The sequence below is a fragment of the Nannospalax galili genome, unplaced genomic scaffold (genome assembly GCF_000622305.1).
Source record: "Nannospalax galili isolate Female #2095 unplaced genomic scaffold, S.galili_v1.0 scaffold33, whole genome shotgun sequence".
In the NCBI taxonomy this organism is placed as follows: domain Eukaryota; kingdom Metazoa; phylum Chordata; class Mammalia; order Rodentia; family Spalacidae; genus Nannospalax; species Nannospalax galili.
Window position 1 is genome coordinate 2,045,336 of NW_008335436.1, and position 22,207 is coordinate 2,067,542.

The window sequence follows — 22,207 nt, forward strand, 5'->3', positions numbered from 1 at the left end:
GGAGGGAGGGACAGAGGGAGAGTCCAATAATTCAATTTCAATGTTACTCAGAATAGTTAGTGAAAATAGACTTTAATCTTATTTGGTAGTATTCTAACTAAATAATAGATTCAAAAGTCTCCAGATATAAATAAAAAAATTATATTCAAGAACTTCATTTTAACCGTTTCACACAGAGCTCCAAGAAAGGCTGAGGACACTAATTCTCAAGGTTTGGCATACATTCAGATCAACCGTGGGGCTATTCTAACACACAGAAGCCCTGGAGATGACCTGATTCACTAACTTCTGATCAAGCAGGTATGGATGTTGTTACTCTTTAACTCAATTCTGATAGGAATGAAGGCACTAGAACTATTAGCCTAGGATAGTTCTCAAAGTTAGTGTAGGGGCTGGAGACATGACTCAGTGGTTAAGAGCACTGGTTGTTCTTGAAGAAGACCCAGGTTTGAATCCCAGAACCCACATGCTGGCTGTCTATAACTCCAGTTCCATGGGATCCAACACCTTCTTCCGTTCTCCTCAGGAATTGCATGACATGAGTGCACACACACACGTGCAGGCAATACACACATACACGTAAAATTTTTTTAAAAAAGTGTAATTGTCTACTCTGATTTGCAAAATTTCTGTAGGATTAAAAGATATAAAATTGGGGCTAGAGAGATGGCTCAGCGGTTAAAAGCACTGACTGCTCTTGCAGAGAACCTCGGTTTGATTCCCAGCACCCACATGGGGGCTATGAACCATCCTTAACTCCAGTTCCAGGGGAATTCTAAGTACTCTTCTGACTTCCGTAGTATTTCACAACACGGGTGCACTCACATACATGCAGGGAATATACTCATACACATAAAATAAAAATAATAAAATATTTTTAAAAAGATATAAAATCAAAACCAGGCGTAGTGGCGCACACCTGTAGTCCCAGCACTTCAGAGGCAGAGGCAGGTGGATCTCTATGAGTTCAAGGCCAGCCTGGTCTACATAGTGAGTTAAAAAAAGATATAAAATCATAAATTGCTGTTGCAATGAACTGACAAGGCCCCTGATGTGGAAAATTCTTTTCTAAAATTGTCTACCAAAATTATCCTGTGAAATTAAACAAACACTATTTAACAGCAAAATTCATTTAATAATTTACAATTTTTTTAAAAAGTCTAAAATCTAACAATTATAGTAATAATACAAATACAAAACAAAATTAGAAAATAGTTTCTAAGATATTTAGCATTTTAAAGACTTTCAAAATTCCCATAATACTTAAATAAACAAGATTTTTTTTCCCCAAACACTGCATCATGACAAAATAGTTAAAAGAACTTACCCAAAATGATTTGTTGTTAGAATAATTACAAGACACATCTAAAATATATGCATGTTATAATAACACCTCTCAGTATAAGGACACTGTCTTCAAGCTCTCTTTATGTGGACTGGAAGGGTAGATTATGACTGAAGTCACATCAATTTAAAATAAATTATTTCAGCTAAGCAGATGGTGCAATTTAAGGGAAAAAAAAAGTCAGCCCTACCTACTCCAATTATATAAAATAATACTGAAAATAACAAATTTGGAAATTTTTATGAAAGGGTAAAAATTTTAATTACCAAGTTAGATGTTGTTGCATGTCTGTAATTCCAGTGCTCTGGAGGCTGAGGGAGGATGAGTAGGAGGCCACTCTAGGTTGCAGAGCAAGTTCTAGGCCAGTGTGGCCTACGTTGTCAGACCTTGTCTCAAAATTTGAAAAAGATAAACAAATGAATAAAAGATGCTATCACTGTATTTGAGGAAAGTTAGTAATTCTTATCCCCTATATAACCATGACATCATTATAGCAACTTTTGGGTTCTGCGTCAGTTTCCCAAAGTTCTAGGATTATAGGCATGAGCTACTACACCTGGCTAACTATAGCACCTTGTTTTTCTTTCTTTTTGAGACAGGGTGTCCCTGTAGCCCCAGCTGGCCTGAAACTCACTATGCAGACCAGGTTGGCCTTGATCTCGCAGATATCCACCTGTCTCTGCCTCCCGAGTGCACTTAAATTTTGTTTGTTAGATGCTCGGATTAATGAATATGTAAATTAAATGTAAACTTTCCACTTTAGCAGACTTGTCAGAAAGATTTGAATCTTTTAATTTTCACTGGTTTTGTTACTGTCCAGTCAGTTTTTACTGAGCTTAAATGAAAATAGATTGGCTGAGCATTTTATAACTTTATAAGTTTTATTTAAACCCAGTATGCTAATATACACACATAGATTTTTTTTTTTTAAGCTAAATAATAAAACACTAAGTCTCACTGGTGGCAGGTATGAAATGCCAGATGCTCTGAAAAATGATGACCATGACTTGGACCCCAAAGACAATTATGATTAAGGAATTCAGTCTCAATAAAAACATTAAACTTATCTCAGTGTTGTTTAAACCATGAAAACAGCATATGGGAACTGATTCTATGAAATCGATTTAATATTCAAACGAGGAGGTGAAATAAATTAGTATATGGGAAAAGTGAGATGGGGAAGAGGGGCAGCAAGCACCAGGACAGGGTTAATTCTCTCCATGCGCCTGAAGCAGGACAGCTGTGAAGTGCCAACAGTCAAAAGCTGTGGCTTCTGTGGGAAAATGACAAACCATCATTTACAGAAAACTCAAACACAAGAGTGGTTAGCAAACTCATAATCCAAAACTATAGCTTACCACTGAAGTATGTTGATTGTGTGTGTGTGTGTGTGTGTGTGTGTGTGTTGCCATAACTAGAACCCAGGACCTCCGGCATGCTTATCAAGATTCCTGATTTTTTTATTCACTATAATAGATCAAATTTAGAAGCCAAGTGATTTCTAGTATGTATTTTATATCTAGAAAATTCTTCTTAGAACTTAATATTTTAAAAAATGAGTAACCGATATAAGACAGACTCATCAAAAATTTCAAAACTTGGTATATGCTCACTTCCAGTAATCTATAAATCTAATAAACTATAAACTGTCTTTAGACTATATAGAAACACCAAATATCTATTTTAAAAAAATCTAGTCTCAAAACAAAACATGACTCTTGCTTTTCTCCAGAATACTGAGTTCTAAATGAACAAAAATTTACCTCATTTTTCTGGGTTTTAGGAGAAACCCTTCTTTTGGCATCATTAGGAAAGTTACCTCTAAAGGAGATACTAATGAAGAAACAGGGCGATTTTTATTTAGTATCTGAATTTTCATAGGCAGGATGATGAAATTTAATCCCCTCCTCTCCTTTATGTATTGGTCTACTGGGTTTACAATCAATCTGAAGTGATAGTAATGTAGATTTTGCTTAAATTTTGAGGTGTGAATTAAAAAAGAAACAAGAACAACAACAAAACCCCAGGTCAGATTCTACCTCAGAAATGAAGGGTAAATCAAAAATGCAAAATAAAAATGGAATTAAGACAGCTTTGGAAGTGTCTAAAACTTACCCACCTGAAAAGGTGCTACTGTAGTACAGTTCATTCCTTAAAAAGCTGTTTGTCTAGTTATACACAAAAGTCCAAAACCAAGACAAGCACTGACAGGTGCAGCATTAGGTGCTTTTACTTTAGTGGATGAAAAATAACGGTCACACAAAGCTCAAATGAAGGGGGTAAATATGAATATGCACCTTACCAGAGATGCTTATATTTACTACCAGAGATGTCTTAGCAATTCCATTTCCTCAATCAGTATAACTGTTGTAAAAAAATCAACTGTGGTTCTGAATACCCATTCACAGTTGACCTCAGCAGTGCGTCTGAGGTCGGAGACTGGCTGTCCGTGACAGGCAGAAGCATATGGTGGTCCTCCGTTCCCAGTGGAAGAGCTAAGGGTAGAGTCATGTCAGAAGGCTTCACGTCCATAGTTTCTGACAAAGGGCTTCTCTGTATGGAATCGTGTTCACTCAAAGCATGATCATCTACATTGGAATCTGGAGTTTTTTCCGTACCTAAAAGGGGAATGTACACTATCATCAAAAATAAAATAATTGTCTGAGGTAGACTAATCCACTTAATGGTTCCAGAGTCTAACCTCTAACCTCCCCATCTTTGTGTTATCTGTTTCTTTTACTGATAGGCCTTATGTATTAGCAGGGCAAACTCAATCTGGACTTCAAGAACAGGTTCAAGCACCACTATCATTATATAACTAGACTTCACCATTCTAGACTAGGGTCAGCTTTTTCTCATCCTCCTTATTACATATTTTTCAAATAATTAATAAAAGTGTAGGGAGGGCGCTGGAGAGATGGCTCAGTGGTTAAGAACACTGGCCGTTCTTACGGGAGACCAGGGTTTCAATTCCAGCACCCATATGGGTCAAATGTCCTGGCCCTTCCTGTGGCATTCTACTCAGCTCTACCTTGCTTAACTAGACTACAAATTCCTTGAGGGTAATGTAAGTTACATTCTTCCAATTCTAAGTGTTGAAGAGCAACATATCAAATAAATACTCTTCATTCACTGACTGTTTTAATGAGCAGTTCATATATTCTTTGGCTTTCAAGTCTGAAATATAGCACTTTCATTGATCTTCAGGAGTGAGAAATTCTGCTCTACTAAAATTATCACACTGACTAGAACACATTTTTGCCTTCAGGTTTATAACTGGCCTTGCCATGTTCTGCCATTCCAAAATGTTGACATTTCAGTAGACTCAATAAATGAGGCACCTATCACTGCTTATGTGCTTTCATTGTTATAATTCTCTGTATTCTTCCCAGACCACTCTTTAGTTCAATCAGTTAAGAAATAACCTGTGCTGTCTTAGTGGCTAAATTACAGGTAGGTGCCACCATATCCAGTTTAAGATTAAGCCTCTTCTAATGCCTCAGAAAAACTATCTTCTTTGGTACTTTGTATTTATAACGTCCTACATTTTCAATTTTATTAATATCTGGTCTTTTCCATGCAGGTTGTAAGCTCTCTAAGAACAGGACTGTACCCTGTTCAACTTCATCCTCCCTGTGCTTATGAGCACTTCATCAGTATTTATGAACACTTGTTGAATTTATATACTTGCTTACGTTTTCAGATGTTTCTACCTTAATGTTTACAATGCTTGTATTTCAGAGACTTACCTAGGGTCTCATGCATGCTAGGCAAGCACTCTACCATGCCCACTCACCCACGTTATCATTTGACACTCATGTTTCTAGTCTTGACAGGATGAAATGGTAAGCACAGGGAATCTTTTCAAGGATTTATTTTAAGCAGTAGGCCTACAATTGTGCAGTCCAGCTTTCCACTTTGAGGTATTATCACGATTTTGAACTTCCAGTTATCCCTACTTCCTCACCCTTTTCTAGGCTGGTCTTCATGATAGTAGCTCTCCTTCCTAACCACTACTGTCACCCTGGATTACCAAGATGGGGAATAAGGATACTTAGCTTGCTTGTATTTCGTTTTTGAAATTGTTCACAAGTCAAGGTTGTTTTTGATAGGGACTCATTAAGTAGCCCATGGCTGGCCTCGAACCTGAGACCCTCCTGCATGTCTCCTAGGTGCTGGAATTACAGGTGTGCAGAATGTGCCACCATGCTTTCCTACAAGTCAGATTTTTAAAGGGAAAAGTTGAAGGATTTTTTTTAAATGAAGCTCAATGTTTTAAAAGAAGTACGAACAGCAATTTTCTGTAAATTATAAAGCTACTTTCTTGATATGTGTACATTTAAGTTTTTGTTACTATTTTGTTTTTTAAAATTAATTTTAGGTGTGAGGTGTTCTCTCCTGCCACCTTGTGGGATATGGGGTTGGATATCAGGTCATTAGGCCTAAGCATACGAGCCTTTATCCACTTAACAACCTTCTTGCCCACTCTGCTTTGGGTCTTCTTTATTTTTATTTTTTAGACGGTTTCACTATGTAGCTCAAGCTGGCCTGCCACTAGCTATGTAGCCAGGCTGGCCTTGAACTTGAGATCCTTGTTTCAGCTTTCTGAGTACTGGGATTATATGCATACACCACTATATCTACTTATGTCTGGTTTTTAAATATATCTAATTTAAACTGTCGGAAAATTTTTTTAATATTATTTTTATTTTATGTGTATGACCATTTTGCCTACATGTATGTAAGTGCAACCCTGTGGAAGTCAGAACAGAGCATTGGATCTTCTGGGACTGGAGTTATGGATGGTTGTCAACCACCATGTAGGTACTGGGAACTGAACCTGGGTCCTCTGCAAGAGCAGCCAGCTCTTTTAACTGCTGAGCCATCTCTTTAGCCCCCTAAACTGTTGAAATTTACATCTCAACACATTAGCACCAATATTAGGGGCAACATTGTTTTTAAACACAGCACTTACCAGAATGGACCTTTGTTTTGTGCTTCTTTAAATTTTTAATGTCTGTATAAGAGTTCCCACATAATTCACAGATAAATGGTCTTTCTCCTGAAAAGGAAATTAAAAAACTCAGTATTTAAAAAAAAAAACAAAACCTGCTAGCTGACACAAAACTATCGATGTTTATGAATATAAAGCAAAATAATTATATTGTTTAAAACTGGTTTGAAAGTAGTATTTTAATCAGTTTCTGGCAGTGAAATGAGAAATCCTATACATATAACTTCTCATAGAAAAGTACATCCCAATTTCAGAGAAAACTGAGCATTTTCATTATCTGAAACTTGCAAACTAAAAAATAATCTACACTTTTATTTCTATCAGATATGCATTAGATGTCAGAACCTTGTTAAGAGAGAGAACTAGGGGAAAAATACAATCTTGTATACCTCACTTGAGGTGGGAAATGCTCTTAAAAAATACTGACAATAGTGTATAATTATTTTGAAATAAGAAAGTGTTCAGGCTGGGGAGGTAGACTAGTGGTAGAATGTTTGCCTAGTATATGTGAGGTTCTAGGTTTGATACCCAGCACTTGGGGGGACTTAAGAACCATTTAGTGTTTTACCCCCAAAGGCAAAGACTATGCAAACAAAGGAACTGGCAATGACTGAACAGGTCCCTCCAGTATTCACCTTCTCTAGTAAGAATACATGAAGAATTTTTGAAAAAGAAATGAGCAGGACCTGGAGAGATGGCGCAGCAGTTAAGAGCACTGACTGCTCTTGCAGAGGACCTGGGTTCGATTCCCAGCACCCACATGACAGCTATGAACTGTCCTTAACTCCAGGATCCAGGGGAATCCGAAGCCCTCTTCTGGCCTCCACTGCATTGCACGACACAGGTGCATTCACATACATGCAGGCAATACACTCATACACATAAAATAATAAATATTTAAAAAAGAAATGAACAGTATATTTTAAAAGTAGCATTTTAGCTGGATGCTATAGTGCACACTTTTAATCCCAGTCCTTGGGAGGGTAAGGCAGGTAGATCCCTATGAGTTCTAGGCCAGCCTGGTCTACACAGCTAGTTCCAGATCAGCCAGAGCTACATGGTGAGATGACCCTGTCTCAAGACAACAACAGCAACAAAAAAAAGCATTTTAGCTGGTGGTGCACATCTTTAATTCCAGTACTTTAACCCAGAAGGGTGAGGCAGGTGGACCTCTATGAGTTCCAGGTCAGCCAAAGCTAAAAAGTAGTATTTTCCCTTTAATTTTAAAATTCAACATTCTTTTCATACAACTTATATACTTCTTACAATAACACATTAATATTAAAACTCTTCCCTAAAGCTTGTATACAAACACCATTTAAGAAGGCTGATGTTATCTTGGTATTATCTAGTCAATAGTCAAGACATCTATGCAATGTAATACAAATGCTTTTGTTTAAAATTATCTGGCACATATCTTGAAAAATCTACACAATTCTTGACCAAATTTAAATCACATTCTAAACAACTAAAAAAAGGAAAGAAAAAAAGAAAACGAGCAAACAAAAAGCCAGTATTTATACATTCAAGTATCATTATATGGTAAATTATGACGAGATACCATATAGTCCACAATGGTTTCAAAGCCAAGGTTTATATAAAAAGAAATTAAGAGAGAACAAAATGTAATACATTCTCCCTCAACACAGACCTGTATGGGATCGAAAGTGTTTGTTGAGCTCTCCTGAGGAAATAAAACTTTTCCCACAAATACCACATATGTATGGCTTTTCACCTAGATGGAAAATAAAAGATAGCGAAGTGGTGTACTATACCAGCATAATATTTATTAGTTACAAATGATCTAAAGTAAGCTCTTAAAATAGTACCTCAATTAAAGTCTCTCTACACTGTATTTAGAGGTATTTTTAGTAATCCAACTTAAATGAACTATTATTTTATACTATTTAGCCTGATACTTTTCACATACTAAAACCTTATTTTTGCAAAATGTCTCCTCTCTTCTAATAGAGATGAACTAAATCCACATAGTAAATCTTGCTATCTACTTTATTATCCAAGGAGAATAATACATTTAAGAACGATTATATTTAACAACCCACTTTAGAAGAAACTCTGTGATCAATACATTTTGTCTCGAAACTGATCATTTGCATTTGACTTATTTGTTTTAATTGCAAACCTCTGACTAGGTAAGAAGTTATAAAGTCAGTTTCTTCCTGAAACCCACCTCCCACATCTTCATTCCACAAACTTATCCAAAGGAAATAAACTCTCAAAAAGCTAAAGTGGTTTTCTCAAGTCATAGAAACTTGTTTCAATTCAATTTACATATTTTCAGAATGATCTTATTTGAATGTGTATAAGCTGCATGATGATTTCACCTACCTTTTACTATTTTAGAAAATGTCCCTTTTTATCTAATATTTATGTGAAAATCATAGACATAGCTTCAAAAGTACAAATACAGACAGACAGCTAAGTATGGAGTCTATAATCTAATTCCTGCCTGTCTTTTAACTGCAAGTTTCATCTCAGCAGTCTCACTGTGTCAACTCTTACCCGTGTGTTTTCGAGAATGTGTGATTAGTGAACTAGAGACAGCAAATGCCTTCCCGCAGGTGTCACACACGTAGGGCTTTTCTCCAGTATGCCTACGCACATGATAGGTCAGTGTGCTGGCTTGGGCAAACCTCTGCCCACATCTGTCACAGACATATGGCTTCTCTCCACTGTGCTTCCTGCAGTGAGCACAAAGTCACAGGCTGCTATGTCAAACAAGTGGAGGTCAGTTACGTAGCAAACTTTTTTTTATGTAATTTTTCATGCAGCATTTCATTTCATCTTAACAGGTTAAGACTAAATATTTAAAACCAACAATTGCTTCTATGTAAAGCACTGCCAAAAATAAATGTTTTAGTTATCAAAACACTGGTTCTGCGATGAGTTCAACACTATACCATTATCAGTGAACTTTCATATGGCAATTATTTTGCTAGTCCCCTCACTTATCAAAACGTCTTCCTCACACCACCAGCACCACCCTCAGGCCCAGCTGACAGACTGCTTAGTATTTTACTAACAAAAATTTAGTCCAAAGAAAATTCAGGCTGGTGAAATGGCTCAGTGGGTAAAGGTGCCTGCTGCCAAGCCTGATGACCTGAATTCCATCCCTAGGATCCATAGGGTGGAAGGCGAGAATCAACCCCCATGGGATGTCCCTCTGATCTCCATATGCAACCCACGAAGCATACACACACATGCATGTGTACATACATATACATACACACACACACACACACACACACACACACAAAATTAATTAAAAATAAAAAAAGAGGAACTCTTCACCATCACAACCTCTCCCTATAGGCACCTGTACCTATACACTGTCCTTTCTCTGTCACTTGAGGGTGACCTCGCCTGTCAATCTGACTTGTATTTGGACAGTACTTAAGATATTATTTATGATCCTACTTAATCATTCCTATTAATTCTTTCCATCCAACATTAATTCTCCCCTTGGTATAGGATCATAGGGTATAATAGGATCATAGGATATAATTGATATATATTGATATATGTCTTATATTGATATATGCCTTCTGTCAAAAAAGAAAAAAACAAACAAACAAAAAACACCTAGCGTGGTGGCTAACACTTGTAATCTCAGCACTTAAGGCTGAGGTAGAAGGATTAGTGTTTAAGGACAGCCTGAGCTACAGAATCCATTTTAGTTTGTCATGGACTAGAGTGAGATCTTGCCTCAAAACAAAAAGCAACCCCCATGATGGTAATTAGAGAAAAAACAGAGAAAACCCTCACCCTACTTGCTCATCCATCTCTCTGTCCCCTTTTACCAAAAGTCTGAGTCTCTAAACATTTCCCATTGTGTCTCCTCTGAGCTCTACCAGCCTCTGCGAATGGTGCTTTTGTCAAGGGCACTGATCAACTTTATTAAATACAAGTGAAGTCCTAGTCTTCATCTCCCTGTCATCAGAAATCTACACATCTTCACACCCTTCTCGAATACTTCCCGTTTCTCACCTTTTCACTCATATTCTATGCTCCTTCTGCGAGAACATCACTCAGAACTCGGGCTTCTGATTTTTTTTTTTTTTTTTTTTGTAAATCGACCTTCACTCCCTTGGTGACCTCATCTATGATTACAGATTCAAATATTATCCATATGATGACTGCCAAATTTCTATCTTCAGGTGAAACCAATGCCCTAAACTCTGAAGTTTGACTACAGGAAGCTCCCTAAAGGCCACGTGTCAAAGGCTTGGTCCCTCGATAATGGTACTATTAGGTGATGGAAACTTTAGGGGGTGGTGCCTAGGAGGAAGAAGCAGGTAAGGGTATACCCTCTCCTTCTCGACTGCCATGAGATGAGTATCATGTTCTACTATGCCTTCTCTGCCATAATGCTTTGTACCCAAGGCCCAGAAAAAATGGAACCAACAGATCACGGACTGAAACCTCTGGGACTATCAGTCAACATAAATCTTTTCTTTTTGAGACAGGGTCTTGCTACAGCACTATGTAGACCAGGCTGGCTTTGAACTCAAGAGATCAGCCTGCTGGCCTCAAACTCAGAGATCTGCCTGCCTCTGCTGGGATTAAAGGTGTGTGCTACTGTCTTAAGGTGATTACCTCTGGTGTTTTCTCACAGTGACTGCTGAGTACACAGGAAAAAAAAAAAAAGGTACAGATAATGAGGGACTGTATCTATATCTGATAATGCATTCAGAAGTTTGTAGAATTGGTTTTAGAAGGAATGTGGGTAAGTTTGGACTTGCAGGTTAGAGAAAGCCTAGGATGATATAATCAGAGCTTAGTGGACAATTCTGGTATGAACTCAGAAGACCAGAATACTGATGGAAATGTGGACAGTAGCCAAAACAGGTATGGTAGACACATGTCGATAATCCCAGTATTCAAAAGGCAGAGGTAGGAGGATTAAGAGTTAGAGGTGAGCCTGGAATTGAACTAGAGAACAAGTTTACAGTCTGGCATAGAACTTGTTTATATTTTATCCATGCCTTGAGACTTCAAGAGGGCTTGGTTTGAAGTTGACACACTGAATTATTCTAGTGGAGGACATTTCAAGGCTGCATAGTATACAGGTTATGTTATGGGCATTACTGGCTAGTTTTAGCCAGACTTAGAATAAGCAAACATAGAGTGATAAAACTAGAAAAACTTGCAGTTTGGATAGAAAAGAAGTGTGGGTAAATCTGGGACCAAGATATGGTTAAGAACAGAGGAGCACGATTAAAAAGAAGTGAACGGGCTGGGAACATAGCTCAGTGGTAGAGCACGTGCCCAGCATGTGTCAGCCCTAAGTTCATTTTTCAGTACCACAAAACAGATGAAAGCAATGGTGTCCCCTTGGAATTCTAGCACTAAGGAGGTAAAGGCAGGAGGATTCTGAGTTTGAGATTAACCTAGGCTATACTGCAAGACCCTATCTCAGAAAAAAAAGTGGAACACTGGCCAAATCCCAGGTATCAGCAGCTATAGGGTATAAAAATGTAAACTTATTTGCTTTGAGAAGAGACTACTAGGCACCCTGCCCACACACAGCCACCTAGAGAATGATATCCCCAGGATTCCTTTGACCATGCTCAGCCATACGGACACTCAGAGGCTGCAGCAGCCACAGTCTAATGGAGCTTGGCTGCTGCGTCCATTTCACTGGCAGCAGACCTTGGTGGAGCTACACCACAGCAGTCAGGGAGAAGACGGCAAGAGAGGGGAAGAGAGAAAGACGAGGGGCAAGACCAGTCTTTTAGCTAGGTCTTAATGTCTAAATTTCTATCACCTCCCAATGGCCCTTGATATTATTAACCATCAGTCAATCCACTGACTAGGTCAGAGCTATTTCCCCAAAGATCCCCTCCAAAGATAGTTGCACTGAGGACCACACCTTCAACACATGAGCCTCTGGGAGAATATTTCCAATCCAAACTAGCATTGCACCTCTGGCCCCAAATGCCCATGCCCATCTCACATTCACATCATCTCTAAAGGTTTCTTGGCATTGCTCAAAAGCCTGTCTAAAGTCTCTGAGATTCAAGGCAACTCTTAGGTGTGAGCACTTGTAAAAATCAAAACACAGTTTATATAATGCCATAGTACAATTCCCATTCCAAAAGGGAGGAATGGGAAAATACCAAGGGAGGACCAGATAAAAGCAAAATAGAAACCCAGGACAAGCATCAAATCCTACAGCTCCATGACCAGCATCAGGGCACACTGTGGTGTGATGTGGGCAGCCTAGCCCCACTGGCTTTGCCTTTTGTAGCCACATGGCCTCTCTCCTGGGCTGGCTCTGCTTTGCTGCCTGCAGCTTCCATCGACTGGCAGGCTTCCCACATTTCTGCCATCTCCAACATTCTGCTCTCCACGGCAGCTTTGGTTTCATATCACCCTCCCAGAGGCCGTCGGAAAGGACTCCAACCTTGTCACATACCCCTAACCTAGGTTTTCCTCATGACTCCACAATTTTTGGATTCTCTATGCTTGCAAAGTCATCACCTTTGTGGACTACACAAAGGTCAGTCAGCAAATTCTGATAGGGCTACTCCTAGAAGGTACCCAGAAACTGACTGCACTGGTATCACTATCATCACTTGCATTTAGATTTGAACTCCAGGTTCCTAATTGGTCAACTTGCTTCTACCCCTGAAACTCCACTCTTCCTATCATAGCAGCACTGTGATCCTCTTAAAATCCAAGCAGAACCTACCACCAATCCGTCAGTTTCACTGCCTACAAACAAAACCAAACAAAACCAGTAAAAACCGAATCACCCAAGTGCCCTATTACTATCCTGATTTTATTTTTCAATCCTTCTGATTCTCCTGTGACTACCACGCCTTCCTTGAATTTCCTTCACTGTGCTAAGAATATCGTAGGACAGAACTATAATCAGAACTCTACCATCTTGAATTCTACTGCAGTAGTGTGAATGCAAGACTACGATAATGAACTAACTTAGAGGTCAAACAACTCTTTTTTTACCTTGCATGAATCTTGAGATTGCTAGAAGTTGCAAACTGTAAATTGCACACATCACATTTATAGGGTTTTTCCTCACCATGATGCATACGACTGTGGAAGACCAGCTGGCATTTCTGAGCAAATCCTTTATCACATAGTTCACATTTGTATGGCCTTTCACCTAAAAGAACAATTGACATTTGTATTAAGAAGGAAAAACCTCCTTTTACTTGCAAAAGTCATATAAGCTTTTAAGAGTGACAACAGTACTAGTTCTGGTATTTGGAAAACATTAACTTCTAGAAACAAAAACAAATAAGACCTTTTTCCAGACTCCTAGAGATACCAGCAGAAGAATAATTGTTTAAATCATAATAGTAGAGGCTGGAGAGAGGCTCAGCAGTTAAGAGCACTGGCTGCTCTTGCAGAGGACCCAGATTCGATTTCCAGCACCCACATGGCGGCTAACAATCACCTGTAACACCAGTTCCAGGGGACCCAACACCCCTTTCTGGTCTCTGTGGGCACTGCATGACATGGGTGCACTTATACACATGCAGGCAACATGCACGTACACATGAAATAAAAATAAGATATTTGAAATCCTAATAGTGAAAGATGATCAACGAGAGAAACAAGTTTCATCTACGAAAGCACAAACCTAAGTGTACCGATGAGTGCTCACACTTAACCACCAAAGGTCATGCAAAGCAGAAATAAATGCAGAAGCTGAGAAAAGAATGAATAATTCTAATCATGGTCAAAATCCAATGATGTCTAGGAAGTAATGTAATGAGAAGTGTTGGTAGTACATGAAAATTGACCTGAGTTTTAATTATATAATTTTAATCAGCTATAATTTTTGTCTCTGTTAACTACTTAGAGAGCTAGAACCAAGCTAGGCCTGATAGATGGTACAGGTCTGTAATCCTAGCTCCTCAGAGGCTAAGGCAGACAATTATAAATGCAAGGTATAAAGAACAGGCTCAAAGCTAGCCTGACAACTTAGCAAGACCCTGTCTCAAAATAAAAAGTCACATAGGGGTGTCTGTGCGGGATGGGGATAGTTCAGTGGTAGAGCACTGCCCAACATGCTCAAGGCCCTAGGTTCACAACCCCACCTCCCTGCCAGGGATATTGGGGAAGGGTCTAGGACAAAGTTTATACTATTCTGAAAGAAAAGAATATAAGGACCTGATGCATTAGAACTTAAAATGTCGGGGCTAGAGATGGCTCAGTGGTTAAGTGTGCTGACTGCTCTTGCAGAGGACTTTGGGTTCAATTCCCAGCACCCACATGGCGGCTAACAACTGTAACTCCAGTTCTAGGGGATCTGACACCCTCTTTGGACTTCCGTGGGCACTGCATGACATGGGTGCACTTATTCACATAGAGGCAATATACTCATATACATAAAATATTTATTAAAAAAACTTAAAATGTCAATTATAACAAATAGCCATTAAATTCTTGCTTAGAAACACAAAGGTAATTTTGAGTCCAATATTAAAACTTTTATGGACTGGAGCTGGAGAAATGGTTCAGCAGTTAAAAGCACTGGCTGCTTTTGCAGAGGACCCAGGTTTGATTCCCAGCACCCATATGGTGACTAACAACCATCTGTAACTCCAGTTCCAGGGTATCTGGCACCCTCTTCTGATCTCCACAGGCATTCCATGACATGGTGCACTTACACATATGCAGGCAATACACTTATACACATAAAATAAAAAAATAAAATTGAAAAAAAAACTTTTATGGACAAAAGAATATGCAAATTTTGGTCATTCGTGGTCAGTATTGTATAATATGGTCTCTACAAAAAATATTTTTGCTTGGGGGTACAGCTTAGTAGTAGAGTGTATGCTCAGCATGAGGCCCTGGGTTCAATTTCCTGCACTGAAACAAAACAGATAAAAAACAGAACTATTAGACACATAGTATAAAAGCAAAACAATTCTATCTCCCCACAAACCAGTCTTACCTGTATGAGTTCTTACATGTGTCTTCAGCTGGTTACACTGAGTAAAAGCCTTTCCACACAAGTGGCAGACATAAGGTTTGACACCTTTGTGTATTCTCATGTGCCTTCTCAAGCTGCTGGCTTCTGAAAACACTTTCCCACATGTGTTACACACTGGTTTGGCCTTGGCATACCTCTGATCCAGCTCTTCCCCAGAGCTCTCCAGCTCATACGGGCTTTTTACACTGGTTATATTAGACATGGAGTGTTCCTTCAGAGCACAATGTGGTTGTGATTTTCCTCGTTTCCGTTTCACTGTAACAGTTTGCACAATATCTTGTGCTGGAAAAGTATTTTCCATGACTGAGGTCAATTCCAGTTCTGAATTGTCATTTCCTTGGGCAACTTGTTCCACTATAGGTGTGGACAATTTATTTGCATCTAAGAATAATTCAATAGCCCCATTCTCTAGAATGTCACTGGGATACTGCACTGTTTTCTGTCCTGTTTTCTGTGAGCTGAAAGCCTTTTTCTTCTTTTTACTTTGAGATGACTTCTTTGTCAGCACCACTTGTTTAGGATTTGCCTGACCTAAATCTGTAGCCAATTCTGATTTCTCTCGATTGTTATAATCTCGTAGTGTAAGAAGACAAGTCTGTTGATTGAGTTCAATGTTTCCAGTAATGCTAGATATCTCTGTAGAAGAGGGACTAGCAATAAAAGCGAAATCTTCCATCTTTATCTTACATTTAGTTACCACCTCTTCCACTTTGAGATAGTCAGCAGCCTGATGAATTTCTTTAACATTCCAACTGTAAGGAGACAAGGCTAAATGACAACACTATAATCCAAGGACAAACTTGAAACAGCTGTACATATTGTACACTTGAATGTCGGTTAAAGATCCAATGAAGCAGAATGCTGAAAGTTTTATAATTCAGTAACAGAAAATAATTTAGAATAATGTTTAAACAGTTACAATCTTTTAGATGCTGAAATGATATGAAAAAAATGGCTACCTTTAACCCCAGCACTCAGGAGGTAGAGGCAAGTGGATCTCTGAGTTCAAGGCCAGCCTGGTCTACAAAGTGAGTTCCAGGCCAGCTGGGGCTGCCCAGAGACCCTGTCTCAAAAAGACAAAAAACAAAAAAAAACAAAAAAAAACAAAAAACTGTTGGTCTTAAACTGTGCTTTTTGTTCTGTAAAAAACGCCACCAGATAGTAAGATTAGGAAAACTTAAAAATCAAAAAAATTAGCATTAAGTCATATACTAATTGTTCAATACTGAAACAGTAATTTTCACAGACCATCTATAATTTCACTGAGTAAGACACTGGGTTAAAGGGCTGGTCAGGTGGCGCAGCAGTAAAGAGCACTGGCTGCTCTTACAGAGGACCCTGGTTCAGTTCCCAGCACCTACAGAGTGGCCAACAACTGTCTGTAACTCCAGCTCTAGGGAATCCAACGCCCTCTTATGGCCTCTGCAGGCACTGCATGACAAGGACATACCTACATACATGCAGTCAAAACAAACAAAAAAACTGGGTGAAAAGACCCAATTGTAATCCTTTACTTCAAAAATTGATCTTGGAGCTGGAGTAGTTGGTCAGTGATTAAGTGCTCTTGCTGCTTTTGCAGAGGACCACAGTTCAGTTCCCAGCACCCATGTCAGGTGGCTTACAACCACCTGCAACTCAGGTCCCAGGAGTTACAGTGCCTACTTTTGGCCTCTAAGGGCATCTTCAAAAGCACATATAAATAAAAAATAAGGCAGAATAGTTGGTTCAGGGGTTAAGAACACTTGCTGTTCTTGCAGAAGACCTGGGTTCAAATTCCAGAACCCACATGGCAGCTAACAACCATCCCTAACTCCAGTTCCACAGGATCCAACACCCTCTTCTGTCCTCCACAGGCACTGTATAACATGGGTCCTCTCATGGATGCATAACACTCATTTTATACGTATAAAATAAAAATCAATCAATCCAAAAAAAAAAATCTCTTTAAAAAAACTCCTCTTGGGGCAGATAACCCCCAAATCATTGAAATCATGATGCTCTTTGGGATTTGGACTTAGGACATTTGTTTTCGTTGCTCCAAGTGAAAAATCTCAAGCATTATGCTTCTGGGAAGAACAAAATGCCTGTGATGTCCTTCTTCAAAGACTGGACTTGGCACCAACTTTGGAAATTAACAAGTCTGTCACTGTCTCTCTTCAAAATTTTTCCCCCTTTTAGGCATTCAAGGAACAACAACAAAAAGTGCCCCCTGGGGGGGGGGCTGCTGGAGAGATGGCTCAGCGGTTAAAAGCACTGGCTGCTCTTGCAGAGGACCTGGGTTCAAGTCCCAGCACTCACATGGTGGCTAACAATTGTCCTTAATGCCACTTTCAAGGGATCTGACACCCTCTTCTGACCTCCACAAGCATTGCATGGCATGGGTACACTTAGATACAAGCAGATAATATACTCATACACATAAAATAAAAATAATAAATAATAGTTTTCCTATTTAAAAACAAAAAACAAAAAGACAACTCATCTTGCCTGCATGGTGGTGTACACCTTTAGTCCCAGCACTCAGGAAGCAGAAGCAGATGGATCTCTGTGAGTTAGAGGCCAGCCTGGTCTACATAGTGAGTTCCACGTCAGCCAGGGCTATGTGGTGAGACCTAGTCTCAAAACACACACATACACACAAATTGATCCTGTTTTTGTTTATTTGCATTAAGCTATGGCACTTCCAATCTTACTTTCATCTTCTGAACAGTAACTGAAGGTCATTTAATTATAGCAATTCTCATTTTATATGTCAATTAAAAAAATCAAGGGCTGGGGCTGGAAAAGTTCAGTGGAGAATGCTTCTCTAACATGCATGGGTTCAATCCCAAGCAACACACACAAATACATGTGGGTACTCATGGAAAATCAGAGGTCCAAAGAAATTAACATATCAGCATCAATAAATGCCAGATGACCAAGGCAATCTGGCCCTTAAGATCACTTACTTTTCTATTATTCTCCTTGTTTCTTTTTAATTAAAAAAAAAAGATTGGTATGTATGTGTGTTGTGGGTATATGCATGTGAGTGCAGGTGCCTGTGGAGGCCAGAAGAGAGCAATCAGATCAGATGCAGCTGTGAGCGAGGCGGGTGCTACGAACTGAACTAAAGTTCTCTGCAAGAGCAGTAAGTAGGTAACTGCTGAGCCACCTCTTCAGCCCTGCTGCTGGGTTCCTTATCTTAATCTCTAAGTGATAATCCCGTCTATTTTGATTATCTCTTCTCTTATATTCCCAGTGAGGCTCAAAAAATCAGCTATTCCACTAAGAAGGAAAGATGCACCAAAGAAAGACAACACCACACCCGGCTCCTCTTCACATTGGTTCTTTTGGGAAGGCACAAAGAAAGGTGGTCCCACAGTATGTTCCAGTCAAAACAGATAATTGAGAAAGAGAAACTATCAATTGAAAGCCAGGTGTGGTGAATTATGCCTGTAACCACAGCACTCAAAAAGGCTGAATTAAAGGCCAGTGTAAGCTAGAGATCCTGTCTAAAAAGCTAAAAAGAAGAAAGAAAAAAATTAGTTGAAGGCAACCCAAATTCACTGTTCTGCAGTAATTTTCTATTAAATAGTCTATATTCTTTGATCAGATGCACCAGACTAATCAACTATGTAGCAAATTTAAATGACTATGTGAGATTAATTTATGACAGTGCTGTTCCTTTTCTAAACTTGCACAGAACTTACTCAAAGATTGCATTATGACAAAATTTTAAAATAATTCTAAAGCATGATCATTTCCTTTTGAAAGGACTATGAAGCATCTTGATTCTAGCTTTGTGAAGAAGTCTATTGCCATAATAAGCTACAATATAGAAGGAAGAGGTTTTGATTAATGTGCACACACATGTGTCTGTAGAGCTTTTCTGGAAAAGATTGTGAGGCAATGTTACCAGCCCTTCTCGGTGGGGGACAGAATTTACGACATCTTCTAATTTTCCTGAGAAACACAGACTAGAAGAGGCAGACGACAGCAGAGAAGGGAAAATAGGAAACTAATCTTTACGACAAGCTGGGGCTGCAACAACAGGACAGTTAGTACCATTTCATTTTTACAGATGGGGAAATTGAGGCTCAGAGAGGTCTTAACTCAGGGAGACATAACCAGCAGCAGCAAGATTTAATCCCAATGTCTGTAAATGTTTGCTACCAGCCAATACTCTACTTGTGTTGACTTCCATAAGAAATGGAGACGTGTACTTTGATCAGATTCTTTCTTTGCTTCTGTCTTGTAATGACTAGAGCAACTCCATTTTGTATAGACTTTAAAAATCAGAGAAGCAGCCAGCTCAAGGTCTGAACTTAGTTTCAGTAAGTCAGTTCCCCTCAGAAGTTTGTTTTCCTTTTAGAAATAGCTGACCACAGAAAGGAATTCACCATCCAGACATTGCAGTTATGTTTCTTGCCCACCCAAGGGAAAATAACCTAAACAATATCCTGTCTTTATTGGTAATATGCTGAAATAATAATCAGAAAGCTCCTTACTGTCAATCAAGGTCTCTATATATCTGTTAAGAAAATGACTAACAATTGCTTGTTTTGGCTTCTGAAACTTGCTAATTGCTGCATTTAAGTAAGGTCAATGTGACTCCACTGTCCTTGCAACTGCCAATACCACAGGAATGAAGCAGATTGTGGTTTCTGCCTTTATATCTTTTTTTTTTAATATCTTATTTTTTTATTTTATGTGTATGAGTGTATTGTCTGCATGTATGTGAGTGTACCTGTGTCATGCAATGCTGTGGAAGTCAGAAGAGGGTGTCAGATTCCTCTGGAACTGGAGTTAAGGATGGTTTGTAGCCATCATGTGGGTGCTGGGAATCGAACCCGGGTCCTCTGCAAGAGCAGTCAGTGCTCTTAACCACTGAGCCATCTCTCCAACCCTTACTAGTTTAATTCTTATACAAGGGAGCAAGTGTCTGTATTATCAGATTCTGCAGAATCTACTTGTTAATGAAGTGACAGCAGTAAGCTCTTTTGATGTGTATGTTCATGTGCATGCCATGCATGTGCATGTTTGTATGGAGGCCACAGTGTCTTCCTCTTGCTCCTTACCTTACTATTAGAGACAGGATCCTGGCTTCTACTAGGATGTCTGGCTAATAAACTCAAGGGTTCCACCTGTCTTCACCTCAGCACTGGGGTTACAGATGTGCATCTATAGGGTGATGAGGATCTGAACTCAGATCCTCAAGCTTGTATGGCAGGCACATTACTGCTTGAGTCATCTCTGTAGCCCAGCAGTGAGCATTGTAAGAGAAGCTCTGTAACACCTCTGGCCTGACTTAAGCATTAGGAAAGTTAACAAGGTAACAACATTATTGTCACTCATATTTCCATAGTCTTTCCAGAACCAAGTTTGGGGAGTCCTGCACATTGCTATTGAGTGCTAGCAATGGAGGAGCTGTTATAAAAGCCTAAAAGAGTTCTTTCACCATCAGCACTTATGAGAAGCAAGGGACGGAGAGGAGGGAGAGAGAACACCAGAGGGTTACAAAGATCAAAGGCAGTGGGAAATGGAATTCACTTAAAATTCACTGTTTAAACTTCACATTGCAAAACTGAAAGAAAAAGCTTCATTTCCTTAAATAAGTGTGGCAGAGCTCTTGCTTATGATGTGCTCTTTGTGCTTTTAACATCTGTTCATCCCAAACAGAGATAGTGAAGCTTTAAAAGCGACTGTATAGGGACTGGAGAGATGGCTCAGCAGTTAAAAACACTGACTGTTCTTGTAGAAGACCCGGGTTTGTACCACAACACTCACATGGTAGCTAACAACTGTTTGGAACACCAGTCCCAAGGGATCCGATGGCTTCTTCTGTCCTCCACGGGCACTGCACGACACACGTGCACTTTTATTTTATGTGTATGGAGGCAATACATGCATACACATAAAAATAAAAAATATTTCTTTAAAAAGTGACTATATAAACATTGAGGCTGACTCAGAATGAATGGGGAGAAAAAAAAATCCATTTTGGCTTTAAGGCCTATTGACCAGCTTTTATATAACTGAAAATAAAAATGTGTACTTTACCTGTCAAGATTTAAAGTTCCTGTGTATATAAACTCCAACAATTTCTGAAATCCATCTGCCTTCACCTGACTCTGATCAAGAAAAACATTGTTCTCAGAAGTGCTTCTGTAGATGGCACCAAAATATTCACTGAAGGAGGCAAGCACATTCCTATGCGCTTTAAACTGGAATTCTCCAATTACAATGGTGCAATCACAAAGAAATCCTGCTTCCCGCTGTTTGTTCAGTCTCTCTAAAAGGTGCTCACAGTGGTGTGAATACTGCATTTTGATATCCAAATGGAATTTTACCCTTGATCTAAAAGACAAAAACAAACAGTAAGTCAGTACCTATAAGTTTTCATCAACTGTTCATCCAATGCAGAGGTAAGGAGAGGGAGAGAAATCATGAGTTCTTATTTTAACCCCTCAGAAAGGCCTCCTTAAACTTAACACATGGTTAAAGAATGCTGAAAGATTAAGTGCCTTTCTGTGTTACTACACTAAGACACTAACACAATCCTTTGGACACATAAATTGGACACATCAATAAATGATGGTGGATGAAAACAATTCCATGAGTCGTGAAAAGCGCTACAAAATTCCAAGCTTTTCTAGACGAATCCTCAAACTTTCAAGCTCAGCCTATGTAGTAGACATAGTTAAATGAAGGTTCCTTAAAAAACAAACCACTAAGAAATGAAGTGACTCCTTGGGACAGAGGGGGACGAACACGGTATCAACTACAGGTCTTTTTTTCCCCCCCGACTGCTCTCTGATCACTGAAACCCAGAGGCTTTAACTGCACGTTCCTCCAAGCCTTAGGCAGATTTCACCCC

The 22,207-nt window shown here is 39.1% G+C and overlaps 1 protein-coding gene across 5 annotated transcripts in view; it reads right to left on the reverse strand.

Annotated features, from left to right (window-relative positions):
- The window catches only part of Mynn (myoneurin), a 33,507-nt gene that overhangs the window by 10,577 nt on the left and 723 nt on the right, over window positions 1-22,207 (reverse strand). For 2 of the 5 annotated variants that reach the window (XM_029562072.1, XM_029562070.1), the window contains exons 2-9: window positions 21,391-21,687; window positions 15,313-16,103; window positions 13,350-13,509; window positions 8,883-9,061; window positions 8,011-8,094; window positions 6,321-6,407; window positions 3,744-3,963; window positions 1,612-1,731 (exon numbers count right to left, since the gene is read on the reverse strand). In XM_029562072.1, the coding sequence (XP_029417932.1) occupies window positions 1,612-1,731; window positions 3,744-3,963; window positions 6,321-6,407; window positions 8,011-8,094; window positions 8,883-9,061; window positions 13,350-13,509; window positions 15,313-16,103; window positions 21,391-21,656 (1,907 nt within the window). In that variant the 5' untranslated portion in view covers window positions 21,657-21,687. Of the gene's footprint in view, window positions 1-1,594; window positions 3,964-6,320; window positions 6,408-8,010; window positions 8,095-8,882; window positions 9,062-13,349; window positions 13,510-15,312; window positions 16,104-21,390; window positions 21,688-22,207 lie in introns of those variants that run through there. The other 3 variants (XM_029562071.1, XM_008830122.3, XM_008830123.3) reach the window with 3 other exon arrangements.